The sequence below is a fragment of the Nicotiana tabacum genome, chromosome 16 (assembly GCF_000715075.1).
Source record: "Nicotiana tabacum cultivar K326 chromosome 16, ASM71507v2, whole genome shotgun sequence".
NCBI classification, from domain to species: domain Eukaryota; kingdom Viridiplantae; phylum Streptophyta; class Magnoliopsida; order Solanales; family Solanaceae; genus Nicotiana; species Nicotiana tabacum.
This window is the reverse complement of record NC_134095.1, coordinates 11,907,893-11,918,934: the sequence shown is the minus strand read 5'-3', so window position 1 is coordinate 11,918,934 and position 11,042 is coordinate 11,907,893. Positions and strand designations below refer to the sequence as shown.

Here is an 11,042-nt window from a genome sequence, read left to right as displayed (position 1 = left end):
AAGGAGAATTCTGTTTGTTAATCTCAAGCTCCGCCTCAATTTCATTCTCCTCCTCAATTGATTGGAATTTCGAAGGGAGAAAGCTGCCAAACGTCAAGTGAAATTCTCCTCTATTGAATGCCAGTTGCCGGTGTTACCATCATCTTCATCAGTGTCGCATGACGGGTCCCCCTGGAGGCGGTGTTGGGTCATCTCTTCAGTAGACGGTATAGCAAAAAAAGAGACCTATTTCAACTTTTCGTATATGCCAGGTTTGGAAGATTCACACTTAGTTTTTTGTTGTTATTGTACATGATGTTAGGTATCCACTCTAGAGTCCCGACTAATTTAGTTGGTGTATGTAAGGTTTACGGAAAAGAATTTCCTATCAAGACCTCTCTTTAAAGGCGATAGTATCGGTCATGCTACAACCTCGATAGTGACTTTCTTGAATCAACGTGACTCATATGTTGAAGCGGAATGAAAGAAAGACTCATTCATCCGAGGTTGTAACACTACTGTACTAGAGAACTTTTATCATTGCCGTCTCTATCACTTTTTTCATTCCCAACAAATCTCATCTAACCCAATCCCCTTTAACAGCTAAGCCTCTGCTCATAACCCTCCCCCTCTTTTCTTTCTTCTTTCCTTCCTTGTATCGCCAGTTCATAGCCCACCAATTCTCTCTGATCTCTCATTGGGATTTTCACAAAACACAACTCTTTAACTCCTATACATACATCACCTGCTGACACTGACAGCTTTCCATTTCATTATATCTTCCTTTCTTTTACCCCCACCACCCCCAAAAAACCCAACTTTATATAACTGTCTGACACCATTCTTGTTCTACTACTACTATGAAACTTATACAAGAAACCCACCAATCATTTGGCTTTCTTTTTGCTTGGGTCTAGTTTTTTTGTCCTTCTATTTTGGATCTGGGGTAAATCTTGATTTTTTTATTAAATCAATGGAGGGTACTACTACTGCTGCTGATGGTACTGTAAAAATGGGAGCTTTACCCATGAATAAGCCTGATCGAGTTTTCAATAATTTGGAGCCTGAATTCACTGTTTCTTCACCTGTTACACGTCAGAAAGCTGCTGCTGCTAAGCAATTCATTGAAAATCATTACAAGAATTATCTTCAAGGCTTGCAAGATCGTAAAGAAAGGTTCTTTTTTTTTTAACAATTTACGTGCCACAGTTTACAAAATGTGTCTTTTGTTGCTTTTGTTTGACCCCTTTTTTTATTTTTTATTTTCAGGCGATGGACACTGCAGAGGAGGGCACAAGAAGCGCAGATACCGAGTGAGGAGCAAGAGAAGATGTTAAGGAATTTGGAGAAGAGGGAGACTGAGTTTATGAGATTGCAAAGGCATAAAGTTGGGATTGATGATTTTGAACAGTTGACTGTCATTGGTAGAGGTGCCTTTGGTGAGGTAAATTTTTTTTTTTTACAACTCCCAATTCTTGGATTTTACTTTAAAAGTGGCTTGATTCTGATCTTGTTTGATTAGAGTTACTTAGAGTATGCATTGGTTTTTCTATAAATGATTATTGAGGCTAAAGTTTGTATCTTTGTAAGTTTTCTCACCAAATTACCTTTAAAAAGTTAACTTGGCAGTTTCGTGATTTAATAAGATGATTCTATTAGTTGTACATCTTGATACTGAATATTCAACTTTTAAGGTTGTATCGTTTTTGAATGCAAAAGAATGCTTTTGCCTGAATTTTAATGGATTAAAATAGATCATTTTTCTGGTAAAATGAGAATCATGGAGTTATCCTCTGTAAAATCTGCATCAAACATTTCTTGGTAGTATGTTTTTTCAAGGCTTACACTTTGATAATGTAGCAGAGAAGTGTTAGTCCTGCTCATAGTGCTTATCTTCCAATGTTTCTTGATGCTACCAATTGGGAAATATTTGCTATGAGAACCTATTTTTTTCAATCTAATATTTATACTGCATCAGCCACTTATTTTAGCACTTGAATGTCGCTTTTTCAGCAATGGTCTCTGGTTTATTATAAGCTTTATATGTTTCTCCCTTACATTGCAAAGTTTGTGAAGGGGTGGAAGTCGGTCTTTTCCTTTAAGCTTAATGTCAAACGAAGAAGAACCATGCTTGTGTCAAATGTGCACTTTACATATTTAAAAAGTTCTATTTTCAATTAGAGTGCTCTTGCCTTTTGATAGCCACATACATGACACAGTCAATGTTCGTATTGGACATTGATGGAGCAGATTTCAGTAGAGTGATTTCTTAAGTTATCCAGTTCGTTAATGCAGGTTAGGTTGTGTAGATTCAAAAGTACTGGAGAAATCTTTGCCATGAAGAAATTGAAGAAATCAGACATGCTTAGCCGTGGACAGGTAACAAGTTAGAGACTGTTTTCTTCTCTTAGGGTTTATGAATATCTTGTGCTCATCAGCAATTATCAGTTGCCACTTAGTTGGACCAAAGGCCAATTGTGAGTTCCATGGTTAAATTCTATGTGTAAATTACTATGTTCATTTTTTTAATTTATGAAAGTTATACTGCAATTTTAGGTTGAGCATGTCAGATCTGAGAGGAATTTGCTTGTGGAAGTTGATAGTCGGTGCATAGTGAAGCTCTTTTATTCTTTCCAAGACTCAGATTTCTTGTACCTGATAATGGAATATTTACCTGGTGGTGACATTATGACCTTACTTATGAGAGAAGATGTTCTTTCTGAAGATGTCGCACGGTTCTATATTGCTGAGAGTATTTTGGCTATTCAGTCTATTCATCAGCACAATTATGTACATAGGTATTTGAACAATGCATTAAATAGTTTGCTTTATTGTTAAATCTTGCATGTTACGTGATTGTATTGCTATATCCTATAGGAGTGCCAGTAATACATAGGTACTTTTTGTAGGTCAAATAAAATGATAATGTGTTAATTTTTTATTTTTTTTGGTTAAAATGATAATGTATTAATTACTATTGTCAGAAAAGCGCCATGCTACTGTTGATATAGAATTTTCTTTTTCCAAATATCATCAAGTGGAGATGTCTAAATAAGCTTCTAATTTTCAAAAGCATTTCTCCTACTATGGCACTTATGTTAAAGTGACGTTTTAAGGTGTGTTCAGACACCCCAGCTTGGAAGTAGCACCTGCAGTTAGAACAGCCTTACATTTCCTCTTCCGCTATTCTCGTTCTTTAACTCAAGGGGTTGCTGAGAAAGCTTAGTGTAGTACAATTTTTTTCATTAGTTGAAAAATGACAACTTTCAATCTCCAGATTAATATATGTATTTATTTGACTGTACTCTGATTGTTGCGAGTTGTTTAGTTTCCCTTAAGTAGCCTTTGAGGACTTTTGTCCTGTCTTCATTTTCTTTAGGGATGTCAGGAATCAATGATCAAGCAAACATTATCATATTTGATTTAAATGTCTTGATCTTGCAATTTGGTGCTACAGTTTTTTGTTTGCTATCTGTTCTTTTGCATGTGCATACAGTATAAAGGTCACTCCACAATCATCCTCCAACATGCCGCTGATTCAGAATTTTTTTTGCTTTCAGGGACATAAAACCGGATAACCTTATACTGGATAGAAATGGCCATTTAAAGCTTTCAGATTTTGGCTTATGTAAACCCCTGGAAAATAAATACTCATCAATATTGTTGGAAGATGAAGACCTTACTAATGCGGAGTCCATTAACGGGACTGAAGGGAATTCTGGTGGTGATAGAGCTTCATGGCCAATGCCAAAGGAACAAATACAGCAGTGGAAGCGCAACCGCCGTGCCTTGGTATTCACGTACTCACATTCTAGTGCTGCACTTTTCCTGATTTTCAAGTTATAATTGTGTCAGCTTGCAAAATTAACATTCTTTCATTTTGCTCCTTTCAAATCGATTAATCCAGTCATTATTTAATTCAATTAACCTATGTGTGAAATATCTTCTGTAGGCATATTCTACCGTTGGAACTCTTGATTACATGGCACCAGAGGTTTTGTTGAAAAAAGGATATGGAATTGAATGTGATTGGTGGTCATTGGGAGCAATCCTGTTTGAGATGGTTGTTGGGTATCCTCCCTTCTGTTCAGAGCATCCAAGAATGACGGCACGCAAGGTAACTCTTCTATTTGTTGTTATGATGAAAATAAGAGACAGCGGGGGGCCTCTAGAATGATCTCCAAACTGGATTCAGACAGAACTCTGTAAACCAAGATTCCAAAAAAATCCTTTTTCAATGCAATCGGAAAAGATTGAAAATGAAATGCTTATTTTCTGATACTAATTGGACTTCATTTTCTGCAAAATGATTGTTTCCAAATTTTGCGCTACAGCATCTTTTTAGGTTTCACAAAGTATATTCATTTTGACGGGGTATTTCATATTTGTTTTTGTTGTATCAGATAATCAGTTGGAGAACATGCCTTAAATTCCCAGAAGAACCAAAAGTATCAGATGAGGCTAAGGATCTGATCTGTCGTTTATTGTGTGATGTTGAATCAAGATTGGGGACCGGGGGAGTGGAAGAAATAAAGGTACGTAACACTACTAAAGGAATGAAGTAAAGCCCGCCGAAAAATATGCCCCTTAAGTCTAGTATTTTTGTTTCACTTAAACGGATTGCGTACCTCCCTAAGATAGGGGTAAGGGGTAAGGTCTGCGTACACATTACCCTCCCCAGACCACTTATGAGATTTCACTGGGTATGTTGTTGTTAACGGATTGCATACAGTTGTTTTCCTATATCATTGATGAGATTAGTGTACTTTGTGTGAAATATCTGTTATGAGTATGGTGAGTGGTTATGCTTGGCTCCATGTTTGTGTCTGCTTACTACTAAAACTTGTGTCTGGTTTCAGGCTCATCCCTGGTTCAAAGGAGTCAATTGGGACATACTTTATGAAATGGAGGCTGCCTATAAACCTATCGTTACCGGAGAGTTAGATACTCAAAATTTTGAGAAGTTTCCTGAGGTGAGTACTTTTATAGATCACTAGTTGTACTAATTTGACTTTTGTAGGAAACATCTGGAGTAGTAGTTAGTAAAATCACTCTAACTCTCGTGACATTGTGTACTGCTAGAAACCAACTGTTTACCCTTTTGAACCAGAACGCCATATATAAGCTGGATATAATCTTCCTATCTTTATCTTTCACCTTTGGAGTATCTCTATTTTCTCTACATTTACCACATATCATGGACATGCTCTCCACCTCTCTTTCATTAGTAACTTCAGTATGACAATTTGATGTCACTTATGAACTAGGTCCTTAGAATTTTGGCATTTCTCAGTACCATTGAATATCTATAGACTCCTTTCGGCTTATTTATCAAAGCATGCATTTTCATTTCAATTCAGTCTACCATTTGTTCTTTTTATTCATCTGCAGTAATTCTCCAATTTTCCTCATCTCAATATTTCCATGTTTTTCTTTAAACATTGCTTCACTTTTATGTTAAAAAACATGCTTGCTTTGTTCTATGACTGTACTAACTTTTTCACTTTGTAGGTAGAAGATCCTTCATCAACAGCACCAAGAGTTGGACCTTGGAGGAAGGTAATGATTACTTGTTGGCAATGCATACTTCATCTCCCCCAAACTCCCGATCTCTTGAAAAATAGAACATTCAGGCGAGAAAATAAAACAAGAAGTTACAATATGATTGCTGTAGTGGATGTGATGCATTTCAATATGTGGAAGTTTTCTTCCGTGAGAATATAGTTGATGTGAATGTCCAAGTTCCTGTTGTATAGTGCATCCTGTAGGTGGGAGTAAATAATTTCTGGGGGTTCTCCTGTTTGCAATTTTAGCAAGTATTTTTCTTAATTATATCCTCTTCCAGTGTTTTGGTTCCCCATTTATTTCCCAATGCCATACATAGGAGATCCTATTTATATGGTTCCTTATGTAAAGATAAGTGATATATTTTGATTGATTCCATCATGTAGATGCTGACATCAAAAGATTCCAATTTCATTGGATTTACTTTCAAGAAATCGGATATCCTCAAATCAGCTGAAGCTTCAGGTGTGCTGCTGCTTTAAATCTTTAATTTTTTGGCTGCATCATCTCTGCATATTATCACTGCATATACACCATCTTTCTGTAGTACATAAGGGGTTTGAATTTACTTTAATACGATGAAGAAATACACTTAGCATACACTTCTTTTTTCCTGGCTCACACTGTATCTAAGAAGATTAAGTTTATAGAAGCAGATGTTGGTGCAGTATGCTTCCCCAGCCTTCCAAATTATTGCTAGCTTGGGCAAGAACAATTAGGTATCTGTATGCTAGGACGTGATGCTCTGTTGCGGATCTGTGGGAAAGGGCTCTTGGAAGGGGAACTTGAATTAGACATAGGAAAGCATGGAACACTAATGAACATCCCTTCATAAGAAAGGAAACTCCATATGGTATTTGGGATATCAATAATTGATATTGATGCATATAAAAGCCTAGAATGAGATTGATCATTTGTTGCTCTTTTGGCCATGGCATATTTTGGCAAAATAATTCCCAACGTCATTATTGAAATGGATATGACACGGTGAGTAGTTAACTGATATTTATCTGTTCACTTTTTTTTCTGGGTCAAAAAGGCAAGTCGATCATTCATTACTACGATCCAGCACTAATCAGTAAATAAGAATGGATATACCCCCGTACAAAGGTAGTGAAACAACTAGCCAGCAGTTAACTGAGAATTAATTGTTCACCAAGTACTGAAAGAAGTGAAGTTATAGGGACGGTGTATTAGTGGTTAGTAACTTAGGAATCCAATGGCAGTCTTGCCCCCGCCCCTCCCTGCAAATCTGAAATGTCTTTAGTATTGGTATCAGCTCGAACATGTGATAGAAGAGCTTAAGTTATGGACAATTTGTGCTAGAAGATAGTCAAACTTTTCGTGCCTGGTCTTTCAGGTGTAAGTTGGTGTCAGCATTTTATCTAAATGCTTTTTGTCAGAAATGCAAAACTTTTCTGTAACTCTTATTTATTTGCCTCGAATTTTCATAGACACATCTTAATTATGCAGGTATAGATATGAGTTCAAATGGACATTCAAAGCCTCCCTCATTGGTGTCCTTATTTGGTATGATAAATTTTCTTGCATATCATGATTTTCATAACATTGGATGAGATCTGAACCATTACAAGCATCTGTTAAACCCAAGTTTTCTACCTGAAAGGTTTTTGATCTAGATAGTTTCATTTTGTAAGCAAACAAAAGGTTAAGGACTAATTTTGAGGAATATCTCTGAGGAACAAATAGAAGGGTACTATCATATCTTCGTTTAGGTTGATCTTGATGCTCAACAGTCTCTTGCAGCAATGCAGGATAAGGCTGCGTACAATAGACCCTTGTGGGCGCAGGAGCTTAGTGCACCTAGCTGCCCTTTTTTTTTCTTTTTTTTTTTTATCAAGCTTGAACTGTAAATGCAACATTTTTAGTTAGACTAAGTGATGATAATCACCCGACACCTTTTTCACTAAGTAGTAATTTTTACCTTGCAAAGTGGTCTACGTATCAGGAATAGTGGTATATTCATGTCTCATCGTGTACAAATACAAATACACGTAGTCATTCTGCCTTGCTTATTGCATTATTGCAGGTCGGATAGATTTGGAAGATACAATAGAAGAGGACCAAAAAGGAGAACAGATTTTATGAGTCCAATTGCTTGTCCTCCTCCTCACTGACAAGATCCGGCAAATTTCCTTTGTACAAAAAGAGAATAAACAATAAGCTTTAATTTTTTACATAATTTTGTGTTTTTTTATTCTTCTCTAATTTCGGCTTTACTAATCTGATTATTATGTAGTGGTAAATGTTTAATGTACATACACTGTAACAGATACATTCCTTGATTTCTATCAGATTATATTAATGGGGAATTATCAGTTTGCTAAGACTACTTCAATTATAGTGTTGTGAACTAAGATCCTTTTATTTTTTTAATCGTTTTTTCCTAACAAATATATTGTTGGTAAATGATTTCTCCTGTTCTGATTGATGAGATAATTAATATTTGGATTAAAACAACAATTAAATCAAATTATTTGTCTCTCTGATTGGATCTGCAATTTCTACTGTATAGTTCAAATCTTATGCCTGTGGTGGTCTTCTTTATTTTCACATATCCATATTGCTAAGGGGTGGTTTGGTTGGAAATAAGTTATCTCAGGATTAATTATTTAGAAATTAGTTATTTCACCCTCCCATAGGGATAAGAAAAACACTACAATCACGGGATAACTAATTTTGGGATTAGTTATATTACTATCTAACTAAATATGGGATAAACTCATCTCAAATTTAATCCCAAAATTAATTATCTTTTATCCCTAGTACCAACCGAGACCTAAAGAAATTAAGACGGAGGCAAAAATATCTATGTTAAAAAGAGGAATAATATCTAACTCATAAAATCCAGGATATTTATGGAGGCACTCAACAAGTAATAGTAGCTGAGATATATATATTCTGAAGATCGGAATATGCTTTACTTCCTTTCACATGGCCCATCGTGCCTGACATTGACTCTTTAATCACATTATCATTACGTTTCTAACTTCTTGTCTTAAAACTTAGGCAATTTTTATTTATTGCATCATTGGATATTTTAGTGGATATTTACCAACAGTTTTGATTGCACAAAAAGAGAATTCCTCTTTCTCCTAGTGATACGAAAGAACAAATTCTATTTCCGTATTTCTTTTTTAAAGCTGTTGTGATTTTGTTTTTCTTGATTCAATGATCTATCGGAAATGGTTAAGAGATATTTGCGTACACACTATTCTTATACATTACAGCTCCTACTGCTCATGCAACCTGTAGCTAAGACCCAATTCCAGCCCAATCTCACGGAAATAGTTGAGAGAACTTCATTTATAGTCCATCGGGCAAAACAAATAGCATCCGGTAGCCCAAAATTTCAATATGCATTTTATAGCCCAAAAATAATTCTAGTGGTTAGCCATCGAACTATGTATCTGCACCACATGCCTTCAAAGCTCTTCATCAATGGCCCTAGGTTTGTCCCTAGCCTACAACTCCAATGGGAAACCCTTTTCTCCAACAAATTCCAGCTTCAGTTTGTCAGCTCAGCAATCAAATCTTTTCTTTCCTTTGAGAAAAGTAGCTTCCTTTTCACAACTCCAATTCTTACTTTCTCAATTTTCAATTAATCATAATGTAGATTTTCCTCTCTTTTCTTGTAGAAATATAGGCGGCAGAGTCGGGCCCTATTTATCGTTGGTGGGTTAGATTCCGGCAAAAGTAATATTCAAGGTATCCCATAACCTCCAGCATAACAAGTTCATAGTAACAACAATACACAAACAAACACAGGTTCACTGGAGAAATAATTTCCGGCCCGAAATGGTTTAGCCGGAAAACTTCACGGTCGTTGGAAAAGCTATATACCGACCAGATCTGCCGAAATTCAAATTAGCAAGCAAACCATCTTTCAGATCTAGATTTTTATAATATCAAAATCCCCGAAACAGTAACTAAAACAAGAAGAAAGAGTCGCCAGATTTAATGGAGGGTCGTCGGTGTTTGAGTTTTCGTCCAGATCTAAAATCAACGAGATCGAGCACAATGGGTTAGACTGACTGGGTTTTGATTTCAATTTCACGATAAAGTTCGGTTCTTCCATCCAAGATAAAGCGTCCCTTTTATGTTTTTACAAAGGTGCAAGTCGTTGGGTTTCTACTTGGGTTCAATCTGATGGCTTTCCTTCTCTCCTTCTTCCTATTTATTTACCTTTTTATGTTTTTGAATCCATTAATAGAAAATCATTCTCAATTGTGTTATTTTGTCCAATGTAGAGATAGACCATGTATTAAATTTTTAGATTGTATTAGACCGGAGAGCAATTTTTTTTTTTTGAATATTGGAAAGAAAATCTGTCACTATACAAAATATATACAAAATTTGTCACTATACAAAATTCATACAAAATTTGTCACTATACAAAATACAAAAAAGATACAAGATAGACTGTCACTATACAAAAAATATACAAAATAGACTGTCACTATACAAAAAATATACAAATAGACTGTCACTATACAAAAAATATACAAAATAGACTGTCACTATACAAAAAATATACAAATAGATTGTCACTATACAAAAAATATACAAAATAGACTGTCACTATACAAAAAATATACAAATAGACTGTCACTATACAAAAAATATAGTATAAAATAAACTGTCACTATACCAAAAATATACAAAATAAATGTAACTATACAAAATATATACAAAATAGATGAAACTATACAAAATATGTACAAAAAAGACTGTCACTATACAAAAATACATGATACACTCCAAATACACAGTGTGCACACATTACACATACAAAATTGTATATAATTTATATACACTATGTTTACATATTAGAAAATACACATTATATACAATTTTGATACATTGTTCAAACAGATTATACATTCACGATACAAAATACATTTGGGGTACACAAATATATACACTTTAGATACACAAGCACACTCGAGATAGGCTCAATATACACCAAGGATACACTATCGTACTAGGATACAATATTTATACATTGCAAAATAAATATTTATACATTGCGCCAGGCAGGGGTCGAACCTACGACCTTCAGCTTAGGAAACAGGCGCTCTATCCACTAAGCTACAGGTGCTTATGTTGTCATACTCATTCCTTTCGGCTACTATATGCAATACTTTTGGGCTGAAGGGCCATTTTTTGTAAGTAGGACAAAATATGGGCTATTAAAATTTTCAGGAGCTATAGAGGGTAGTTTTCCCAATATTAATAGATGACTTGTTATTATAGGTTGGAATTCACTAACAATGAAAAAAAATTAACGTATTAAATATGCATAAGTTTTTTAGTATTAACTCGGTTCTGTAGTCGCCATTTCTTGTAAAAAATAACACGGTATAGCAGTTTTCGGATTGGTCATTCAAAAATAGCCAGCGTTTACCAAGTCAATGAAAAATAGCCACTATTTTGCTGCAACAGAGACCGGTCCAGCATAATATACTGGAGTTCGG

General features: G+C 35.2%; 1 protein-coding gene across 2 annotated transcripts; it reads left to right on the top strand.

The window, feature by feature from the left end:
• The first annotated feature begins 462 nt into the window (after positions 1-462).
• On the top strand, positions 463-7,892 carry LOC107794356 (uncharacterized). 2 transcript variants are annotated; one of them, XM_016616836.2, is made up of 12 exons: positions 463-1,155; positions 1,249-1,423; positions 2,275-2,358; positions 2,536-2,777; positions 3,540-3,771; positions 3,932-4,096; positions 4,383-4,514; positions 4,839-4,952; positions 5,491-5,538; positions 5,931-6,009; positions 7,018-7,074; positions 7,595-7,892. In XM_016616836.2, exons 1-12 carry the CDS (start codon positions 953-955, stop codon positions 7,651-7,653), a joined length of 1,590 nt encoding a protein of 529 aa, XP_016472322.1. In that variant the 5' UTR covers positions 463-952; the 3' UTR covers positions 7,654-7,892. The 2 variants fall into 2 exon arrangements, with proteins under 2 accessions (XP_016472322.1, XP_075088698.1); XM_075232597.1 differs by lacking the exons at positions 7,018-7,074; positions 7,595-7,892 and adding an exon at positions 6,195-6,381 and having other exon boundaries at positions 475-1,155.
• Positions 7,893-11,042: the final 3,150 nt, after the last annotated feature.